Source organism: Chiloscyllium plagiosum, unplaced genomic scaffold (genome assembly GCF_037043375.1).
Source record: "Chiloscyllium plagiosum isolate Xiang-an unplaced genomic scaffold, Cpla_swu_hap1 HiC_scaffold_43, whole genome shotgun sequence".
Taxonomy (NCBI): domain Eukaryota; kingdom Metazoa; phylum Chordata; class Chondrichthyes; order Orectolobiformes; family Hemiscylliidae; genus Chiloscyllium; species Chiloscyllium plagiosum.
The window spans coordinates 22881629-22906144 of NW_028270181.1; the positions used below are offsets into that span (position 1 = coordinate 22881629).

General features: G+C 43.3%; 1 protein-coding gene across 1 annotated transcript; it reads left to right on the forward strand.

Annotated features, from left to right (window-relative positions):
- Positions 1 to 5776: 5776 nt before the first annotated feature.
- Positions 5777 to 20696, forward strand: irbpl (interphotoreceptor retinoid-binding protein like). The gene is made up of 4 exons (XM_043678799.2): positions 5777 to 8870; positions 9388 to 9578; positions 19744 to 19886; positions 19976 to 20696. Exons 1-4 carry the CDS (start codon positions 5871 to 5873, stop codon positions 20299 to 20301), a joined length of 3660 nt encoding a protein of 1219 aa, XP_043534734.2. The 5' UTR covers positions 5777 to 5870; the 3' UTR covers positions 20302 to 20696.
- Positions 20697 to 24516: the final 3820 nt, after the last annotated feature.

Sequence of the window (24516 nt, forward strand, 5' to 3'; positions counted from 1 at the left end):
CTGTTTCCTCTTGTGGGTGAGTCCTGTTTTAAAATTAGGGATAGCTATTTCACGGTAAAGATGATTGATTTCTTTTTCTGTCAGAGGGTTGCATAATTTTGGAATCTTTCCCTCAGAATACAATGGATGAAGGAATCATTGCTGAGTTTTTTTCCAGCAATTTCTGTTTATGTTTTTGTTTGTGATACCTAGCATCCACAGTTCTTTTGGTTTTTTGGTAAATTATACCTAGTGCCCAGTATCAGTGTTCCTTAGTTAATAGCACTCTCACCTCTCACATCTTGAGTACAAAAGTTAAAGCTGATGCTCCAATGCAGTATTGAGAGAGTGCCGCACTGTCCAAGGTGCTGTCTTTCTGATGAGGTATTGAAATGAGACTCCATCTGCCAGCTTGGGGCAAATGTTCCTAAGGAACTATTTCAAAAACCACAGAACAGTTACATCCAAACATTTACCTCTCAGCTATATTAAGTAGACAGGTTCTCAGTTATTATCATCATGTGGTTTGTGGGAATGTGCTGTGCTCAAGTTGATTAGTGAATTTCCAATGTTACAACAATGCCTACAATTCAAACCTACTTCAGTTTAGATTAGATTAGATTAGATTAGATTCCCTACAGTGTGGAAACAGGCCCTTCAGCCCAACCAGTCCACACTGACCCTCCGAAGAGTAACCCACCCAGACCCATTTCTCTCTGACTAATGCACGTAACTCTACAGGCAATTTAGCATGACCAATTCACCTGACCTGCACATCTTTAGACTGTGGGAGGAAACCGGAGAACCTGAGGAAAACCACACAGACACAGGGAGAATGTGCAAACTCCACACAGACAGTAGCCCGAGGCTGGACTCGAACCTGGATCCCTGGCGCGCTGTGAGACAGCAGTGCTAACCACTGAGCCACTGTGCAGTTGCTGTAAAGCATTTTGTAATATCTGGTGACACTATATAAAGGCAAGTCTTTTTATTTTATATCGCTAGCCCCTAGTGTTGGACTGCCCCAGAAATGAAGACATCCTCCCTACCCTTTTGGATCCCCTTCACAATTCTTCATGTCACCTTTCCATCTTCTATTTTCAAACTGTTCTGTATTTCCTGATAGATCTCGTGTCTCAGTTCTGGTATCTTTCCTGTTAACTGTTTTTAGCATTACCTTAACTAATCACCGTGTCAGTTTCATTATGGAGACCATAAGTGAACTACAAGTGCAGCCGAAGCAACATCAGTTACATAATGAGTGGAAGTAAAGAAATGAAAAGCACTAGGGACATGGATTTGAATCACCTTGACAGCTGGTGAGATCTGTATTCAACAAAAAGCAGCTATAATAAAAAGTTGGCTTATTGAACACCATTTATTGTTAATAAGAACCCATGTGGTTCATGAATATCCTTTAGGGAAGAAAATCTGCCATCCTTACCGGTCTGGCCTACATGTGACTCCACACCCACAACAATGTGGTTGATTCTGAAATGCCCTCTGGCCAATTAGCAATTGGTAACAAATGCTGCCCAACCAAAGACACCCACATGCCTTGAATGGGCAGAAAAAAGGAAAAGTCCCTGTCAAGTCCGAGCCAAGTACTAGAGTTCACATTCATTTTAAAATCATGGAGCCCAGGTGATTTTCTATTGAGTATAAGCTTTGATCAGAGAGCCAATGGTTCACATCTAATGTGGCACATTGTAAAGTAGGCATTATCATTATTTACAACAAGTATAGTGTCTTCCTTATTTTTCTCTTTTTTAAATTTCATCCATGGGATGTAGGCATCACCGGGCAGATCAATATTAATTGCCACTGAAATGAATAGCTTGCTTAGCCATTTCAGAAAGCGTGTTCTTGAGTGAAGTTAAGTGTGGGTCTGGAGTCACATGTAAGCCAGACCAGGTAAGGATGGTCGATTTCCTTCTCTGAAAGACAGTAGTGAAATAGATGGGTTAGCACAATAATTAAGGATAATTTCATGGTTGCTAGTGCAGAGATTAGCTTTATGTTTCAGCTTTCTGTAAATCAAATGTATTTCCAACTCCTGCCATGGTGGGATATGAAGCTGATCACTAACATAAGCCTCTGGATTACTAGCCCAGAGGTATTAGCACTACACCACTATTTCTCCCTCAATGGGACATGTTATGACATTAAAAGTGCCTTATAAATGCACCTTGCTGTTGAATTGTGTAGCGACATTGCTACTTTCCCAGCTCCATTACCAAAAATAGGCTCAATAAAAACCATTATCACTATAAAGTTATGAGATCAGTATTAAAGCCAAGTTAGGAGAGCGATTTTACTCTTTTTGTCCTATAATTACAAATAATAAACATGTCTGACCTTTCAGAATTATACTGACAAAAATACCCAAATGCATTTAATTTTAATTGTGTATTTGCCTGCATTAATAAATATTACCCTGTGTTTCCGTCACAATTAATGATACCGGAGTCAGGACAAGCTGCTATGATTGTAATCATCACTCACAACTGTTTCCCTACACGGTTTAAGTAGCACAAGCCTGGATAATCCCTGGACCAAATGAAATTTGTAAATTGAAAGGGCAGAAAGGGGAAATATCAAGTGAGGTAATGTGTAAGTTACGTTCAAGTTATTGCAATTACATCTCTAAAAATGTTTCAGGTGCTGATGAATACTGTTGAAATTTGTAACGTCGAAGTAAAATGACCAAAATATAGATTTTTCACGCAGAATGTATAAATATTGCAATGTTTTATCTGCACAGGTGCTGACCGATCCTACTGAGTTTCTCCAGCAATTTGTTTTTGTTTCAAAGCTTCTGCATTTGTAGTTCTTTGTTTCATTTTAATGTTGCAATATTCACATGTTGTCAATAATTTTTTAAAAGTATATCTCTGCAGTACTTTACAGAATTAAGTAACTGTATGTTTCCAAAGTTATCCTCTGACCAGTGTCAGCAGAATTAACAGAGAACGGCGAAGACAGTGGCACCAGCGCCATCCTGTGGTGATCCAGGGAAAGTGGGAATGAGACCGGAAGAAAGGTTTCTCATTTTGTCTGATCAGATATAAAATAAAACGTATACGTATATCAGCGATTTTTTAACTCCTATGAAAGCAGGGTCATGATAAACCCAGCTTCACACCCAATAATGCCAAATATAGTACAACTAGAAATCAGTGTTTCATGAAATGTTTTAGGATGAGAAAGAATGAACTGTGTTCCTGTAAGTTGTCTTGTCTCTTTTAAAATGGTTTGCTTCAAAATAATCCAATATCAGGATATACAGTGGCATAATTATTTATAACAAATGGAATGCTACTTTATATTAAAAAGTGAACGTGGTGGCACAAGGGGTATATGCATTCACCTCATTTTATTTAAAACACATGAGACTGTGTGATCATTTAAAGATGGGGTTTATAACCATCTCCAGTACTGTACAATGACACTTAGCTGAGGATCGCATTTTACCAGACTTGTCAGATTGAATGCTCAAAGATACCGAGCAGTTTTTTTTTTGTTTTAAGGAATCTTTTTTTTTTAAATTAGGCTTTTCATCTTTGAAGGAGATGGGGAGGTGTCCAGCCGAAAATGAGATTCAATGTCTCTGGAGGTAAGCCGTTGGTTCCCTTTATGTTCTAACTTCGACTAAAACGCTCCCACAAGGTGAAAGGTTCGAAAAGTGACCGCGATTTTCTGATGAAACCCTTCAACCTCTGTCAGCCGCGACCCGTGCTCGCCCTCTCTCAAGAGAAACATTGAGGCATGAGTCGAGATTGTGAAGCCATCTCGAACCAAAACCGAAGTAAATCCTTCGACTGCCTGAGAGAAAATCCAAACTTCGTTGATTTTGGAATCTTCCCCCTTCTGCACTAAGTTCGAAACTTTAACCAGTTCCCAGAATGTAACGATTTATACTTTTAAAACTACTTTGAAAAACATAACGTCTAATTTTTAAAAAAATATATCCCCCAGGACCAACTCTTCCCAAACGCAAATGAAATCAAAATTCAGCTGTATTTCTGAATCAAACGGGTTCTTATAACGGAGTCGAAATGTTAACTCTGTTTCTCTCTCCACAACTGCTGCCAGACCTGCTGAGTTTCTCCAGTGTTCTCTGCCTGAACAGAATACATTGTGATGGATTAAACTGAACCCTTCCTGAAGTAGGGCTCATGCCCGAAACGTCGATTCTCCTGTTCCTTGGATGCTGCCTGACCTGCTGCGCTTTTCCAGCAACACATTTTTCAGCTCTGATCTCCAGCATCTGCAGTCCTCACTTTCTCCTAAACTGAACCCTGCCCCTGTTTGGACTAAGTCTCACCAAATCCGTTTCCAAGTTCCTGAGGAAGGGAATGAATTAGTTTGCAATCTCAATCCTGTTGCAATCACCTCCCACATTCCGGGACCCGTTTTTAAATGTAGACTCGTCTAATCAATGAAAAGAAATAAAACTGGAAGCAATCTTTTCTTTAAAAAAAAACAAATTTTGAAGTACATTTAGAACCATTATTTTGCCTGAATTCCTACTCAGCGTCATGCCAACAATTGACTCTCAATAGTCGATTAATGTTTTTCGGTTGAAAGCTTCGTATAGAACAATAATTGGGAGGGCTGTTGTGGTGCAGTGGTAGTGTCATCTCCTCTGAGCCTAGTTCAAGTCCCAACCTGCTCCAGAGGTGTGAACGGGTTAGGAAATGTTTACAAACGGAGCTCAGTCTCAAAGTGTCTCCCTGTGGTGACACTGACCCGGGCTAAAGGGGTCAATAGCTTGAGCGCCAGCGGTGTTGTGTCACAAACGCCTCCAATTGGCTGAAGCTGATAGGAAGACACAGCTATATGTTGCTGGGCCGTGTTAAAAAGTTAATCACCTATTTGCTCAGGATTAAAGTCACGCCAGATTTCATTTACCTAATACCGTTGGGGAACATTTGGGATCTGCGTGGATGACGCGGACAGAGGCTGAAGAGAGGTCACGAGGTGAAAACAGTATTGTATGGGAGACTCGTGCATTTTACACTGTCGTTAACTAAGGCCCCAAGTGAACAGTTATGTATTGATCCCTAATGTGCACACTGGACTTGCATCAATATTCACCAATGCTGAAGAGAATTTCATGTCAAATACAGAGATAAGGAGAAACTTGTCAACCAGAGAGTGGTGAATCTGTGGAATTCACAGCCACAGGAGGCTGTGGAGGCTAGATCATTAGGTATATTTAAGACGGGGATGGATAGGTTCTTGACTGTCAAGGGGATCAAGGGGTACAGGGGGAAAGCGGGAGAATGGGATTGAGAAACTCATCAGCCATGATTGAATGGCAAAAGAGATGGGCTGAATGGCCTAATTTCTGCTCCTATGTCTTATGGCCTAAATAATTAAGCCCCTAACTCATAAATTTGGTCAGTCAGCAACCCCAATACAGATTGTCCAGAAAAAAAACAAAAGCAGGAAATCTAAAACAAAAACAGGAAGTGCAGGTCTGGCAACAATTGTGGAGAGAGGAAGAGATCCTTGAAAAGGGGTCACTGGACCCAGAAGGTTAACTCTGTTTCTCTGTCCACAGTGCTGCCAGAGTTGCTGAGTTTCTCCGGCAATTTCTGTTTCAGATCTTCAGCATCCTGCAGCTTTTCTGTTTTATATTTTGAATATTTGTTTTATTATTTATAGACAGTGCTTTGCTTAGGCAGGTCACCTAAGGAGATTAAACTTTCAGCACCACTGAGTACATGTAATCTGGCTGATCCTGTCTCTTGACGTTAGTACTGCCTTGCTGCCTGCCTTTCATTTCAGAGTGACAGCAAGGAAGGTAACGTTGAGTCTCCATTACCGATAGACCAGGGTGTTTATGTTTTGGTTTTGTAGGGAGAAACAGCTCATTAAGAAGCATGGCAGGAATGTCAAGACTTTGGTTGATGGTTATACTTGTGAGCTGGGTGCCCAGTGCTAAGATGTTCCAATCCACAACGATGTTGGACATGGCTGAAGTCTTGCTGGAAAATTACTGCTTCCCGGAAAACCTGGCAGGTATGAAGGAGGCCATCCGGCAGGCCAACCAGAGCGAGGAGATCCTACATGTGAGCGAGCCGCACACGCTGGCTGCGGTGTTGACGGCGGGGGTCCAGGGGGCTTTGAATGACCCTCGGTTGCGAATCTCCTACGAGCCCGGCACCTCCATCCAGGACCCAGTGCCCCTCCCTCCCCTCGGCCCCGAGATGCGTCTCCAGCTGGTGCAGAGCTCCGTCAGGTTTGAGATCTTGGACAACAACGTGGGCTACTTGCGGATTGACCACATCATCGGGGCGGAGATGGTCAAAGAGCTTGGCCCTGTTTTGGTGGAGAGCATTTGGGACCACATTGTGAGCACCGACGCCCTCATCCTGGACCTGAGATACAGCGAAAGTGGAAATATCTCTGGGGTCCCCTTTCTCATCTCCTACTTCTGTGAGGCTAGCAATCCAATCCACATCGACTCTGTCTACAACCGGCCCTCCAATTCCACCATGGAGCTCTGGACACTGCCCAGTGTCCTGGGGGAGCGGTATAGCCAGGACAAGGACCTGTTGGTGCTGGTCAGCAGCAACACCCGAGGGGTGCCAGAGGATGTGGCTTACATTCTGAAGCACTTGGACCGGGCTCTTCTGGTGGGCGAGAGGACTGCGGGCGGCTCACTCAATGTCCGGAAGTTCCGCATTGGCACCTCAGATTTCTTCATCACTGTCCCCCTCTCAAGATCCATCAGCCCCATCACTGGCCAAAGTTGGGAGGTGAATGGGGTTTTCCCATTGGTGCTGGTCAGTGCTGATAGGGCACTGGAGAAAGCCACCTCAATCCTAGCCATCAGGAAGGCAGTGCCCGGTGTGATTGCCAGGATATCCGATCTGCTGCGCAGCTACTACACCTTTGTGGACCACGTCCCCTCCCTCGTGCGCCGAATTTCCAAACTGACCGCCTCAGCAGTGATTTCTGAGCAAGACCTGGCAGCCAAGCTCAACTGTGAGCTGCAGGCCATCTGTGAGGACCCAAGGTTGACCATCAGGGTGAGTGCAGTGCCACCCCGAGCCCTGGCGCCTAGCCCTTCGGTGGACCTAGCGAGCGATGCCAGCTCCCTCTTACACCTACTGGGCTCCATGTTCCGGGTGGACATCCTGCCAGGCAACATTGGTTACCTGCGTTTTGACCAGTTCCCAGGCGGTGCCCTGATGCCTCTACTCGGCCTGCACCTGGAGGACAAGGTGTGGGTACCCCTGAAGGACACCAGTGCCATGATAGTTGACCTTCGCTTCAACACGGGTGGTCCTTCGGATGCCATTTCCCTGCTGCTGTCCCCTTTCCAAGAACAGGGCCCCCCCGTCCTCTTCTATACAGTGTATAACCGGCTGAGTAACACCAGCCAAGAGTTCTCGACACTCCCAGCCCCGAAGGGGAGCCTCTATGGCTCGGAGAGGGGTGTCTACGTGTTGACCAGCCACCGCACTGCCTCTGCTGCTGAAGAGTTTGCCTACTTGATGCAGTCCCTCAAACGGGCCACTGTGATTGGAGAGATCACATCTGGGACCCTGCACCACTCCCGGTCCTTCCCAATTGGAGAAACCAACCTCGTCATCACCATCCCGTTCCTCAACTTCTTGGATAACAATGGCGAGTATTGGCTGGGTGGTGGTGTGGTGCCCGATGCCATTGTGTTAGCAGAGGAGGCTCTTGAGAAGACCAAGGAGGTGATGACCTTCCACGCCAACCTCTTTGAGCTGGTCGAGGAGGCTGCCAACCTGCTCAATACCCACTATGCCATGCCAGAGGTAGCAGCCCAGGTCAGCTCTGTGCTCCACGCCAAGTGGCTGGCAGGGTGGTACCGCTCAGTGGTGGACAATGAGTCGCTGGCCTCGCAGTTGACCCGTGATCTGAAGGAGGCAGCGGCCGATCACCGGCTCCAAGTGTTCTGCAGCATGTCGGCACCCGAGCCCCCGGAGGAAGCACCCGAGAGCATCCCGTCGCCGGAAGAACTGGGTGGCATCCTCCGTGCCCTGTTCAAGGTGGAAGTGCTGTCTGGCAATGTGGGCTACCTGCGCTTTGACCTCATGGCAGGGGCCGACACCATCAGGGTCATTGGGCCTCAGTTGTTGGAGCAAGTGTGGAACAAGCTGGTAGACACTGAGAGCCTGGTCATTGACATGAGGTACAACGTTGGCGGCTATTCCACTGCCATCCCCATTCTGTGTTCTTACTTCTTCGTGCCCCAGCCTCTGCATCACCTCTACACAGTGTTCGACCAGCCCTCCTCCACCCGTACGCAGATATGGACCATGCCCAAAGTCTTGGGGCAAAGGTATTCCCCCGAGAAGGACATCTACATCTTAACCAGCCACATCACAGGCTCAGCAGCGGAGACATTCACCAGGGCCATGATGGATTTGAAGAGGGCGACAGTCATTGGGGAGCCAACCATTGGCGGGGCCTTGTCAATTGGCACCTACAGGATGGCACACAGTGACCTCTACATGGCTATCCCCAACCAGGTGGTACTCAGCAGCGTCTCCGGCAAGGTTTGGAGTGTCTCCGGGGCTGAGCCTCATGTCCCCGTCCAAGCCAACGAAGCCCTGCAGGTAGCCCTCGGCATTGTCAGACTCCGTGCCAAAATCCCCGGGATTGTCCGCACGGCTGGGGAGCTGGTGGCTGCCAACTACGCCTCAGCTGAAGGCGGGGCATCGGTGTCTGAGCACCTCACCCACCTCCTCAGCCAGGACCAGTACAGCGGCATCAACTCTGAGGTCGAGCTGGCTCTGAAACTGTCCGCGCACCTTCACCAGCTCTCCGGCGACAAACACCTCAGGGTGGCGCACATCCCGGAGAACAGAAAGGACCACATTCCCGGAGTGGTGCCAATGCCGGTAGGTTCACCTCTACAATTCGGAACTGTTCTCGGTTATCCTACTATTAATGTTGATAGGGCAGGTAGGGATAGGGCTGGGTAAATGCGCCATGCTAAATTGTCCATAGTGTTCAGGGATATGTTAGTTATGGGTAAATGTAATTAATAGGGTTGGAGAATGGGGTTGGACTCTTCGGAGAGTCTGTGTGGACTTGTTGGGCCTATTTCCACACTGTAGGGATTCTATGATGATTCTATGGTGACTTGAATCTCTAACCTTCGTATCTAGAGATAGCAACACTCCCACTGCTCTACAGGACCCCCATAAAAAGGCAATGTTTAATTATCCTGTTGCCACAAACCTCTGGGGAAGGGTGGAATTTCAACACAGATGTTCTAGTCTACAGGTAGGAACACTATCACTGCACCACAAGACCCCTTTTTTGAGCAGCATAAGATCCTGAAATAAAACATGCTGTGATTGAAGAAAATAAAGTAATGGATTTTGTATTAATTGTGACTCTGCTCTTTGCCAGATTCCTCCCCCCGAGATGTTTGAGGACCTCATCAAATTTTCTTTCCAAACAAAGGTGTTTGATAACACTGTCGGCTACCTCCGATTCGACATGTTCAGTGACCTGGAGCACATCAGCCAGGTGTCAGATCTCATGGTGCACCATGTCTGGAATAAGATTGCAAACACTACTGCACTTATTGTGGATCTTAGGTAATGTGCATTGTGTGAGAGACTGGCTGGTAACATCACTGAGCCACAGTGGTCTGACTGCCTTGAACTACTTGAGAGATGCTATCGTTGTGCAGAACTACTGGTTTTCTGCAGCTTGGTACCATCTCATTATCATTGTCTTAGAGTCAGCTAAGCACTTGATTAGATTAGATTAGCTTCCCTACAGTGTGGAGACAGGCCCTTCAGCCCAACTAGTCCACACTGACCCTCCGAACAGTAACCCACCCAGACCCATTTCCCTCTGACTAATGCGCCTAACACTATGGGCAATTTAGCATGGCCAATTCACCTGGCCTGCACATCTTTGGACTGTGGGAGGAAACCCACACAGACACGGGGAGAATGTGCAAACTCAACAGAGATAGTCGTCCAAGGTTGAAATCGAACCTGGGACCCTGGTGCTGTGAGGCAGCAGTGCTAACCACTGAGCCACCATGCCGCTCCTTGACTAGTTGTAGAGTCGTTCATCACAGAAACTGACCCTTTGGTCCAACTCGTCCATGCCAACTAGATATCCTAAATTAATCTAGTCCCATTTGCCAGTACTTAGCTCATATCCCTCTAAACCCTTCCTATCCAGATGCCTTTTAAATGTTGTAATTGTACCAGCCTCCACTACTTCCTCTGGCAGCTCATTCCATTCACGCGCCATCCTCTGTGTGAAAAAGTTGCCCCTCAGGTCCTTTTTAGAGTTTAGCAAACCATTCACAGGTTTGGTCTGCGGTAATAAACTTGCTCCTTATTTTAGCATGAAATAAAAAATCTGAACTTAAAATCTGACCCCTTGTTCAAATCCCTTCTGTGACGTGATACATCAAGTGCCAAGCATAATCCAAAAAAACAAATACACTGCAAAACCCATCAAAGCTCTTGCTGCCATATCTGCTCTACCAAAGACATCTTGCTACCTGGCTTTACCCCAAGCCAACCAGGTTGAATTAGCATTGGTACTAATTTGAGGGATCTTTCCACGATCTGGCACAGACAACATGGTCAGAATGTGCTCTCTCTGTGGCATATTACTCCATGATTTTGTGATATCCCCTACCCACCTCTCAGATAAATACAGGCTCCCCTAGTGGCACTAATTAAAGGCATGCACACTACAGCCCTCCAGAGATTGTAGCCACTCCTGCCTGGAGACCTGCTGTCACAGTTTGTCACAGTCATCTGTTGTGCCACATCCTCACACGTCCACTGTCACTGCTCTACAACCACTCTATGACATTCTCCATCCACGCCTAGATCAAAGCCTCTTTCAGCTGCCCTCCACGCTGCCCTCTAGAGGAGATCTTTTCAGCTCTCACCAAAGGACCCAAATATCTTTTCAGGATATCACTTTTTAAAGTTCTTTTTACCTCTGCAATTTCCAGCACTTCTTTATTTATTTTACAGTCTGAGTATAACATTTTTTAATAGATGTTAAGATTTCTTTGAAATGTTGAAGCTTTATTTTCCATTGTCCAGGTATACAGGGAAGTGGATAGAATGGAGCACCTTATGAGGTTTTCCTTGTTACAGGCTTGAGTTTTCTTGATGTTAGCACACCTCTCACCTTCACAAAATTACTCTGGCTATCTTGTCCCTGTTATGAAAGGTAGACCCTTCTGCTAATCTAAACCATGCATACAGAAAAGCTCACCTCGCCTCATAATCTGTTAAAATATAAGTGACCAAGAACTACAAAAATCCTTCTATTTAAAGAAAAACTTTAACAATTTATTCTTTAACTCCAAAAAACAGAGGAACGTTAAACAATTATCTACACAGTAATCCTCCTTTGATCAATTTATCTACCTCCGACTCTACAACAATATCGTGATCCAATAAACGCTCCCCTGCCCGATTAAGTTTACAAAAAAAAACAAATTTCAAAACCAGCCAGCTGTTGACTTGGTATCTTTGTCTGTACTTTCCTGACCTTTTCTTCGATCTTCTGCTTTTCAAATTTCATATGAAATGATACCTTTCTGAGAGAAGCTCCGCAGGTCATATCTTCATAGGTGCTTTTTGCCATTCTGGCTAACTGTTCAAAATACCCGAATTTTATATACCCCAAAACATCAGACCATTTCATTGTTTTGATGTCATACAAAACATTAAAATTCAGATTCAATTGGATTTTGGTATCTTGGGGCATAATCTAAATTGATTGGTCAAATTTGAATTTGTTGTGTACCATGGCAAAGTAGCTCCAGCTGTTTGTTTCACAACCAAATGTTACATTTTTTAATTGTTCAGCATACTCTATGCTTTCAGTCAGTCCTTGCCAGCTTTCACTCTCTCTTAAAGGTACGGTACACATCTACACCTTCATAACAATCCTTCTGATAACTCTTACTTCGCACCTTCCATCCACTATTATCGTTTGCTGTAGAGAGGCAAACATATCAACTTGTTCCAGTGTGGCACCATTATATCAGTACCAGTATTCTGAAGAAGAGTCACGGGGCCTGAAACATTAACTCTGATTTCTCTCCACAGATGCTTCCAGACCTGCTTGAGTTTTTACAGCAATTTCTGTTTTTATTTCTGAGTTCTAGCATCCGCAGTTTTTTCAATGTGTTTTTCAACGTCGTTGTAGTTTCTTATAATGTATTTCTTCTACTTACCATTATTTTTGTTTTTTGACCATAACCAGCTGGGTTAAAGTCAAATATTTGAGTTTTGCTTTTGGGCCAGAAATCATAAAGGGCAGATTGGAAGCTACGCAATCCCCTTTGGAGTATTCCAGAATATTGGCTGTTAAGTGACACACTGAAGATTAGACAGCATTTAAACTTTGCAATTTTGCTGTGCATTCACATTAAAAATTTAGGGTTTGTGTAAACCTGCTTTGTGCATCACATTCAAACCACCGTTTGTGATGTAACTCAGAGGTGAGGATAAAAAAGACATAAAGTTTACCGAAGTGAAGTCAGCGACTAAAGAGAATCTCAACTTATTTCAGTGACAAAGTGAGGCCTAACTCCAAAACCAGGCTTTATTTAATTACATTGTAATCAAATTCTGTATGAAATTTAATTCAATATTGGATTCATCTTATAGGCAGAATGTAAAAGAACTCCTAATAAAGAAAGAAAATCAAATATAGGAAATGGTGCTGAGTCAGTACTTACCATTTTACTTGTTCCTTCAGAAACACACTATAATTCATATTTTAACCAAGGGATATGTGCTGTTCACATTTACAAGTTCCCAGCTCATACTTAAATGATATGTAGATGTAAGCAACAAATTTGTGGCTGATCTGTAACTTGCCTTGATCATCCATTATATAGCACAAATATTTTCCCACTTAGCCGCACTGCTAACAAATGATATCTTTTAATGTTATAGCTACTTGAGCACACAGACAATTACACCATTCATAATGGCAAAAAGGAAAACACTGACTATGACTGACAGGTATTGGGCTCATAAATGACAGGAATGTTTCAAGATGCTCTGACATTCAGCTTTCAATAGAACTCATGAAATAAAGCATGACAAAAATACGATAATTGATGACCCACATTTAATGCTTGAAATGATACCAAAGCTGTAGGAAGGCATAGTGATTTCAGTCACTGACTCTGTACTCCTCCAGAAAGTGTGTTGTTGAGCCAAGAGCAGAGTGGAGTGCAGAAAAACTTCAGCAGGTCTGGCAGCATCCAGAGAGAAAGAAACAGTTAATCTTTTCAGTCCAATATCACTTCTTCAAAACTGAAGTAATAAGGAAAAGTGATAGGTTTTACGCTGAGGGTAAAGGTATAGAGTAGTAAATGGAATTGAAAGAAAGATTAGAAAGCCAAGAAGATTAGCCATTAAAGATGTCACAAAACAAAATGGCATTGGCTGTGGACAAGGGATAAAGCATAACCATTCAGTAGGTTATAGATCCATCCTGCCAAAAACCAAAACTGGAGGATGTAGCGGGGGGGAGTGAAATCCAAATAGTGGATAGGCTTTGTAGTTGAATTCAGTGTTAAGTCTAAAAAGGCTGTAAAGTACCCAAAAAGTGAGATACTAATTTCTCCAACATGCATTGGGCTTTCCTGGAATACTGCAGCGGATCTTGTATTGAAATGACAAGCAACTCAAAGGTTATGGTCACATTTGCAAACAGAGTGGAGATGTTTCATAAAGTGGTTACCCAATCTACCCAGTCTCTTCAAAAAAAGGGACTGCATTGTGAGCAGGGATACAGGAATATTTCCTTCCCTGTCACTCACATCACCCACTCCTCTCAGTTTAATGATCTTGTTTTCAGAACTGTAATGTAAAAGGTAATTTAGGTTAGAATGAAATCATGTGATAGCCATGAATTGATATCTAGATATGTACAGAAGAAATAGTTGGGACTTGGGGAGAAAGGTTCTGAACTCATATAGTCAATAAACTCTGTGCACAATGATAGTCCATGTCTCTTAGCTTCTATTTGAACAGCCTGGCTAGAATTCATCAACAACCTGACCAAAATTCTGCTCTTAATCTTTACTCTGCATTGTCTCCACTCCCTTTCTATGGTGCAAGGTAATTTCCCTCATGTACCAACCTCTCCCTGACTTTTCCTTCTGCTCCTCACCTTTTCCCACATTATAAACCCAACAACTTTCCATATCACTTCAGTTCCAATATTTCTTTCTCCACAGATACTGCCAGACCTGCTGAGTTTCTACAGCACTTTCTGTACTTGTTTGGATTTCCACGATCTGCAGGATTTCACCTTTGTGGCATCTCCAAACGTTACTAAGAAATTAGATAATGTATGATAACTTCCACTCTTATGCTGTTATCTCTGGTCTGAAAACGCTTTAAAGGTTATGGGTTCCGAAGAAGGATCACTGGACTTGAAATGTTACCTCTGCTTTTTCTCCACACAGGCTGCCAACTTGCTGAGTTTCTCCAGCAATTCCTGTTTTTGTTCCTTTAAAAGTTGCATCTTGCTCAATGCAATGTAATTGCATTTTTAACAGTTCGCTCAGTTCATGATTAAAGAACCCTCAGAGGCTCTGAAAATCTAATTTTATCTGCAAAAAATGTGGAATTTCTGTATCATAAAAACATGCCAGTTCTTTTTTGATTTGTTTTCAAGTGCTTGTGATATTTTACTTTCCATCTTGATCCGATCATAATCAATTATTATGCTACAAGAAGTAAATTAAAAGTGGGCAGATTCTCTATTTTAACTTCCTTGTTTGCTGTTGGTGAATATACTTCAGTTTGGTTGCTTGTTTACTCTAGACATAGAAATAGACATAGAAATAGAAATAGAAAAGTACAGCACAGAATAGGCCCTTTGGTCCATGCTGTTGTGCCGAGGTTTAATCCTAATATAAAATATAATAACTTAACCTTCACACCCCTCAACTCACTGCTATCCATGTGCATGTCCAGCAGTCACTTAAATGTCCTCAATGACCCTGTTTCCACCACCACAACTGGCAATGCACTCCATGCATTCACAACTCTCTGTATAAAGAACCTACCTCTGACGTCTCCTTTATACCTTTCTCCTAATATCTTCAAACTATGACTCCTCGTACCACTCTACTTGGTGACATCAATGGATGTGGTCACCTGGTAATACTCTTGACTTGATACTAGTATTAAATTGCCAAACAGGAGAAGGGAAATCCAGTTCCTTTTCCCCGGACACCAGAAATCACTAAATCTTCAGAATCAGCAGTTTTCACTATTGCTTTACCACTGAATGCAAAAACCAATCCATTGTAACAGCTGAGCAATGAGATTCAAAATATTTCTAAACGTTATTTTTCTCATTCATTCGAAGGTTGTGTGCCTCTCTGGCAGGGCTGCTATTTGTTGCCCATTTCTATTTGCACTTGAGAGCTACCTTCTTTAACCTCTTAATCCTTACTCTGCATTGTCTCCACTCCCTTTCTGTGGTGCGAGGTTATCTCCCTCATGCACTACCCTCTCCCTAATCTTTCCTTCTGCTCCCCACCTTTTATGGAGGGTTAATCATAACCCTATTAGAGAGGGAGTTCCAGGACTCTGATCTAATTATGAAGGAATGGCGATATAATGCCAGGTCAGGATGGTGTATGGTTTGGAGATGGTATTCACATGCCCTTCTGCCATTGTCTGTCTAGATGGTAGTGGTTATCAGTTGGAAGATGCTGCTTAAGCAGGCTTGGTGAATTTCAGCAGTGCATCTTGTAGATTAGATTAGATTACTTACAGTGTGGAAACAGGCCCTTCGGCCCAACAAGTCCACACCAACCCTCCGAAGAGCAGCCCACCCAGACCCATTCCCCTACGTTTACCCCTTCACTTAACACTACGGACAATTTAGCATGGCCAATTCATCTAACCTGCACATCTTTGGACTGTGGGAGGAAACCAGAGGAAACGCACGCAGACACGGGGAGAATATGCAAACTCCACACAGACAGTTGCCTGAGGCGGAAATTGAACCCGGGTCTCTGGCGCTGTGCGGCAACAACGCTAACCACTGTGCTACTGTGCTGCCCACACTGGTACACACTGCTGCAACTGAACATTGGTGGTGGAGGGAGTGAATATGCGTGGTTGTGTTGCCAGTCAAGAAAATTGCTTAGTCCTGAGTTAGACTTACCCTGTGAATTAGATATTGTTCCTTTCTTTCTGCAAGTCTGAGTTCAAATCTAGAACAAGCACAGAGAATGTTTGAGAAACTCATCAGGTCTGACAGCATCTGTGCAGAGAGAAACAGAGTTAGTATTTTGAGTCCAGTGTGGCTAAACATTAATTCCTTTGTTTTTCTCCACAAATTGTTGCCAAATGCTCTCCAACATTCTCTGTGTTTGCTTTAGATTTCCAGCATCAATGGTATTTTGCCTTTATTTGAATTTAAATCTGGCCCAGGCTGATTAAATGGAAGGCACATCTGCCAGCTGTAAGAACTCAGTCGAAAATAGTTCTGAAGAAGGAGCATCAATCTCAAAATGTTAACTCTGCTTTCTCAGCAGGTGCTGCCAGACCTACTGAGTTTCTCCAGCAATTTCTGTTTTTGTATAAAATAGACTTGGTTTGTTGCTGTCTACTGTAAAGCGATTGCTCACAAAACTGTTCATTATTTTGTATGAAGTTGGCAATTCCATTCAGAGATTCCAAAAGATAACTGGTATAGAAAGTGGAAAATAGCATCAAGAGGGTGCAAGTACTCCATTGTGCTCCTAACTTGTGTCTTGTAGGTGATTGTTGAAACTTTATTGCTGGAACAGCACAGCAGGTCAGGCAGCATCCAGGGAACAGGAGATTCGACGTTTCGGGCACAGGCCCTTCTTCAGGAATGAAGGTGATTAACAGTCTAGGGGGATTTTTGTGAAGATTTGTAGCTCAGGTCGTGGTTCAGTTTAGTTTTAGACTCCCCTACCCTGGTGAAAAGACCTTGCCTATTTACCCGATCCATGCCCCTCATGATTTTATAAACATGGGCTGCTTCAGCTTGATACCCAAACTGGAAACTGCTTCACTTGGCATGTTACACCTTGATGAAACAGTCATACTGGAACCTAACACAGTTTCACACCATGGAGTGTTGTGAATACTGTACTTTGAACTCTAACAATGACGTTCACAGTGACTGATTATGTTGAATCTCATTTTATTACATGGATCCTCACGATTTGTCGTGAGTAATTTAAGAACCAAACTAAAACAAAGAACTTTGGGCACTGGAGATCTGAAACAAACAAAAACAGAAATTGCTGAAAAAACTCAGCAGGTCTAGTAGCATCTGTGGAGTGAGAAACAGAGTTAACATTTTGAGTGCAATGAATGGACTATGGACAATGAACATTACTCTCAAAACTGCTTTCTCTCCACAGATGCTGCCAGACCTGCTGAGTTTCTCCATCAATTTCTGTTTTGTGAGTAATTTATAAAAGCTGCTTTCAATTTTGATTATACCAATGTTCTTAAAATAACTTGTATTTTGTGCAACAAAATCTGAGTGAATTACTGGTGTTATGAGAATCAAATTCAGTAATTTCACACATGTTAATAAAAGCTATTAATTAACTGTTATCATGCTGCAGTATTAGTCCAGAATCTTAATATGTCATATAATGTTATGAAATGGACGTCAGCAAATGTATTCACCAGATAGTACAGATAACTGTGTCCCAAAGCTGTTGCATAAATAGTAACCTCATGTCATTGTGTTACAGGTGAAACAGTACTCAGTGAGATACTTGAGTAAAATGCAGGGTTTTTTATGTATTCTGGTTATTATCAATGTATAAGATGGTCATTGCACACAAGTGAGAGCAAATATGTGCTTCATAATTTCAGTTTCCCTTTCAGATCAAAGTGGCTAGGAGATTACTAATGCAGAAGATTGTTTTTCAGTTTGTGTAATTTTGAAATGAATCACTGTTGTGGAGGAAAATGATGAAAGGCAAATCCATCAAGTGTAATTGAAGATACTTCTTTAAACTGGGAACTGAAGCAGAAGTTTCTGTGTTAGAATTATACTCGATTTTAAGTTTCATTTTTTCTCATAAACTTGTTTCAGGTTAAAAGCTTTAAGGAGTATTTTGAGCAAGTTGATTATTGGTAACTTTAAGAAATCACACTATTGAAATATGCAGCACAGGGGTTGGGGTGGCTCAGTGGTTAGCACCATTGCCTCATAGCACCAGGGTCCGAGGTTCAATTCCAGCCGCGGGTGACTGTCTGTGTGGAGATTCCCTCTGGGTGCTCCGGTTTCCTCCCACAGTTCAAAAATGTGCAGGCCAGGTGAATTGGCCATGCTAAATTGCCCATAGTGTTAGGTACATTAGTCAGTGGGAAATGGGTCTGGGTGAGTTACTCTTCGGAGGGTCGTGGCCTGAAAGGCCTGTTTCCACACTGTAGGGAATCTAATCGAATTCTCTCCTTAAAAGAGACACACTTGTATTTTTGGACCAGATCTGCAAAATGCTTTTCAAATTTACAGGGAAAAAAATGACTTCATGACTGTGATTTCTAGACTGACAAAATATTGAGAACTTGCAGCCAGGGTGTGAGCAGTGTGCTCTGTTGCTTAAGGGCAGAGGTAACGCTACATGATTGAAGCAAAGGACAGTCAGCACAGGGTACGTATTCTGCCCAAAGGATTCCATCAAATGAAAGCAAAATACTGGGAATCGCAATTAAAACAGAAAGCGCTGGAGAAATTCGGCAGGAGGTGAATGTATATGCGTATAGAGTCCATATACTATTCGGCAGGAGGTGAACTGTATATGCCTATAGAGTACATAAACTATTCGGCAGGAGGTGAACTGTATATGCGTATAGAGTCCATATACTATTCGGCAGGAGGTGAACTGATAATGCGTATAGAGTCCATACTATTCGGCAGGAGGTGAACTGTATATGCCTATAGAGTACATATACTATTCGGCAGGAAGTGAACTGTATGTGCGTATAGAGTCCATGTACTATTCGGCAGGAGGTGAACTGTATATGCCTATAGAGTACACACACTATTGACTGAACTCCAAACATAAACTCTGTTTCTCTCTGCACGGATGCTGCCAGACCTGCTGAATTACAATGTAATTGTAATTACAATGTATATTGTCATGTAAATTTCATACACTGCTGAGTTTCTCTCGCTCTTTCTGTTCTGTTCAAGTTTCCAGCAAATTCGATCTTTATTCTGCATAACCTGGACCTTTGCTTAATCTCTTCAACCATTATCTCTCCCTTCGTCTTTTGGTCAATTATACTTTTAATCTTTCTCTCTGCCTTCTGCTCCACTCGTTCCTTCCGTTTTATCAAGAAGTAAAACCCGTTACATTTCCAGCACTTTTCAGTTCGAAAGAAGAATCAAATCGTAGTCCCGATCTTAACCCTGTTTCTCTGTTCACAGATGCACCACTCCCGACTTCAGTTCCACTTTCACATGAATCATGCAACGCTTGACAAGACACAACTCTAGTTCAGAATGGGGCGTTCAGGTGTAGTTTCTGTGTATAAGGAGATTTCATGCATCGTGCCTTGATTTCGATGAGTGAAGATCCGTTCAACAACAGTGTCCCCTTTGTTAATAATTAGATATAGGCTCAACCCTTCACTCTCCGCGTGGTCGGAGTGTTGCTGAAATGGCCCAAACACACATTCCATTTTCCAGCGTGTAACTAATTCAAGCACATCTTCTCCCGGGTAGGTACAACATTGGAGGACCTACCTCTGCCATCCCGCTCCTGTGTTCCTACTTTTTTGACGATGGAAGGCCTGTTCTCCTCGATAGCGTTTACAACAGACCCACTGACACCATCTCCGAACTGTGGACAGTTCCACACGTAGCAGGTACTGGAATATTGTTTTGTTACCAAGTCGGCTATCAGCCTGAGGTTGCCGTGTCGCCCTGACATTTTTCTTTCCCCTTGTTAATAAAGGTGAGCGATATGGCTCTGGAAGGCAGTTGATCCTCCTCACCAGTAACTTCACCTCGGGCGCAGCTGAGGAGTTTGTCTTCGTGATGAAGAGGCTGGGGAGGGCTGTGGTGGTCGGGGAGCTGACCAGTGGCGGTTGTCACCCCCCGCAAACCTACCATGTGGATGACACCCAGCTGTACCTGAGCATCCCGACGGTCAGATCCTCCAACCCGGACGGAGCGTCCTGGGAAGGGATTGGAGTAACTCCTCACCTCGAGGTAGCTGCGGAAACGGCGCTAGAAAAAGCCAGGGATATCTTGAGAAGTCACTTCCACGGAGCCTCCTAATGTGACTTCGGGTCGTTTATATATAAACACACAACCCCCATAGTCAAATACGCATGGCGATTTCACCGAGAATTAGAAATCAATGATTCAAATGTAGTTGTCAATGGACAATCATTCGAAGCTCAATTCTCAATTTCTCAAGCCTCAGAAATGTGTACTGTATTAATGTGTGGGTTATTGAAGGACAGCGCACCCCAACCTTAGACGTTATGACCCAGTTGGGGCCATGTCTTTACGCCTTGTGTTCCATTGGACTATTCACTATCCACGTTCTGCCTCATTATTCCGCTCATTCCGCTTTCTCATGAAGGAATATCATGCGATGTTTCAGGGGGAAAAGATTATTTTGGCGTGAGAATCGGCGATTAATACAATAAATCGTTTAAAACTGGGAACACTTTGATGTGTCGATCTGTTTTGGTGTGTTAGCCAATACCTAACCTTAAAGCAAATCTAATTAGATTAGCCCTAATAAAATTGAATCTATGTCTTGAAAATAGTATCTATACTCTTAATATCTTTAAATTAATCTCTATTGTTATAATACATATATATTCTCAATCTGAAATACTACATCGAATCCAAACTATGAATTCTTACCTGAAAAAATATACGTTCGTCAAAATATAAGGAACTCGAATTCACATCATTATAAATTGCAGGATAAATGTTGTAAATAACGCGTTTAATCCACTATAATTGAAAGTTTGGGGGAAAAATATTAGTACAATTGATCCTTCTTAGTCACTTATTAAGCTGGTAAAAGCAAAGTCACTGAACTGCATCTTTCTGTGCTCTTGTCAAAATGAACCACCCACGTGTAAGATGTGGCTTTTACATGGCCAGAAATGGCGCTAGCTCTAGACCAGGAGGCCCTGATTCAAGTTTCCACCTGTCCCAGTTTTCGGAGGGAGATATACCTCTCTCTCTATCTATCTCTCTCACTCCCTCTAACTGTATCTCTGTCTCTATATCTCTCTCTATGTCTCCCTCTATCTCTTTCTATATAGTTAAAAATCACACAACACCGGGTTATAGTCCAGCACGTGTATTTCGAACTGTTGGACTGTAACCTGGTGTTGTGTGAACTTTTTCTGTCCACCCCAGTCTAACACCGACACCTCCACATCTCTCTATATGTCTGTCTGTGTCTCTCTCGTTGCCTCTATCTCTCTCTCTAAACTTCCCTTCATCTATGCCTCCATCCCTTCCTCTTTGTCTCTATACCTCTCTCTGTCTCTCCTTCTATATCTCTCTGTATCTATTTCACTATGTCTCCCTCCATCTCACCCTCTATCTCTCTCCTTCTGTATTTCAATCTCTCTAAGTCTCCCTCCATCTGTCCCTTTCTATCTCTATTTCTGTATCTTTCTCTTTCTCGCTTACTCTCTCTGTGTCTCCCTCTCTCTCTTTATCTATCTCTCCCTCTATCTCTCTATCTTTGTCCCCGAGAGTCAGGGCAGGAAGCGACTCCTGCCTGGGACTGAGGTAGTGTCCATTAGCAGCTCCCTGGCTTCCAGCTCATCGCTATGCTTTTACTATTTCTAACTCACTGTACCACTTCCCTCCAGGAGATAAAACGCAGGACAAAATCCCAACGTCTTGCTGTTTTTGAAGGAGTAATTACTAGCAGTAAGGAGCAAACTGTAAAAGTAACAGATTTAATTATATAGATTTCCCCAGAGAACAGAAGGTTCAATTTAAATAGCTTCCTGTGTTTTATAATAGGAAAAAAACACAAGAGTCTACCATATAATTGACATGTCTAGCGACAATTTGCAATCTACATCCAGTTATCATTCAGTTATAGTGTAAACATAAGGTCTAGTTTACTTTGAATGTGCGGGAGAAAATGCTACATGGCATGTAGTGTATTTCCTGACAGTAAACATTGCATCATGTCCCGCTTTCCTATTGGACGATGCGAATCGCTCCTTTTTGGTTGGTTAAAAATACTTACCTCCTGTCAGGATGGTGACTTTTTGATTTTCAATCATGTCCCAGAAAATCCATTTGTGAGGCAAAATAAACCAAAGAACTGCCGGTGCTGGAAATCCAAAGTGAAAAAAAAAACCCCAGAAAGAATCCTGCTGATGTTTAGCAGCGTAGGCCCCGTTGTCTTGAAATATTGCTTACTCCCTCCATCCGTTAAAAGTTTTCCGCCTACCAACATTGGCGAGGATGCCCATAGAGATTGCAATCCTATTGGTCAACATTTAGTGCCCTGTGATTGGACAGGAACCTCTGGAGTAGAAACACAAAAATAAATGGCGTTGCGTTTTGAGTGCAGTGATCTTTGTTGAAGAAACGCTGTTTTCTCTCCACAGATGCTGCCAGACTCGCTGAGTTCCTCCAGCAATTTTTTTTTTCACATCACCAGCATCCGCAAATGTGGTTCTCTTTGATCCCAGTTCTGCTTTAGGCATGGTGGAAAGCTTTATGACTCCGGAAATAAAACTTGCAGGTCCATTTCCAACATGTGGACTGCTCTCGGTACCAGCTCTGGTCTGTGTGCCCAGCTCCTATTGAGTGTTGCTCCCTGTTCTTTCCAGGGCCCAGGTAATGCATTAATTTATTTTCTGGTATTTTTGAGGGGGGGGGGGGGGTGTGAAGACATCCAGGGTTATATCTACTCTTTAACTTGCCAATAACCCCATGGAGTAATCGAGCTACTAATGAATGCACGTTAAAACAAATGGCAGATAACAACCCTGTATGGGTGCAGATCTCTTGATACTAGTTTCGGTGTCCTGTATTATTGCCTTGCATCGTTATGGACGGTGATTGCTTCTCAAAAACATTTGTCTCTTCTGTGCCTCCCTCCACCATCTGACAGTAAATCACGATGACCAGTATCTTTTTTTTCAAATTTTACTGGGCACGTCAGCCTCCATGTTACGCTGAACTGGTGCCAGTATTCCTTCGACTGGGTTAAAAGTTCCCAGCTGAAAACCCATTCCCAATAGTTCGGCACTCGGAAACGGAATGAACTGCCAGAGACTGGAGGCCGGTACAATTACAACATCGAAATGACGAATGGATGGGTAGATGAATAGGAAGGGTTTAGAAAGATATGGACAAATGCTGGCAAATGGGACTAAATTTAGTACATCTCTATGACCCAGGTAAGTGCAGTACTTAGGGACCGCTGTACTGTTGGGGGTGCGATCTTTCCCCCGAGCTATTTATCCCACAGCTGCCTGCTTCCTCAATGCAGGTAAAAGATTTAGGAGCTCCACCCGTCGTCCCCTCCCATGTCTAGGCCTGAAACAACACCAAAATATGTCGTCCTTAACATGACTGTTTGTGGGATCTTGCTGTGTTAAGGCGAGCTGATGGTTTCCCTACAACAGCGACCCCGCCTCAAATGTCTTTCTTTGGCTGCAATACGCGTTGGGAGGATGTAAAAAGTGCTACGCAAATGCACGTCTTTCTGCTTTGGTGAGGCAGCCTTCCAATGTGTCATTGAGGCCTGGACAGGGAGGACAGCTTGTAGCCTCACAATAAACCCACCCCAACCCCCTAGGCAACCGGGCAAGGATGGGTGTGTGTGTGTGACAGAGAGAGATAGAGAGAGAGAGAGAGTGTGTATGTGTGTGTCTGTGTCTGACTGTGTGTCTGTGTGTGTGTCAGTGTGTGTGTGTCTGTGGGTGCGTGTGTGTACCTGTGTGTGTCGGTGTGTAGGTGTGTGTGTGTGTGTCAGTGTGCGTCTCTGTGTCTGTGTGTCTATGTGTCGGTGTCTGTGTGTGTCTGTGTCTGTGTGTCAGTATGTGTGTGCCTATGTGTCTATGTGTATGTGTGTGTTGAGGGATTGTCCTTTTGTATCTTCCCGCTATTCCGTCAGCAACCGCTGTTCCCTCAAGCTAGAGCGAACTTAAAAATCCAATACAATTTCTCCTAATGTGACTTGGTGTCATATTTCATAATGCCCTTGTGTACGTTGCCTTGCCTGAAATGTGCTATAATATACTTTTAAAATTTCTTTTATCTGGGTAAACCCTAATAAAAATAGAATGGATGTCGGTCTTCATTTTCCTGATGAAAGGCTTTTGCCCGAAACGTCGATTTTACTGCTCCTTGGATGCTGCCTGAACTGCTGTGCTCTTCCAGCACCACTAATCCAGAATCTGGTTTCCAGCATCTGCAGTCATTGTTTTTACCTACTTCATTTGAACTGTGGATACCTTCTGAACACGCTCACAATGCCAGAGAGAG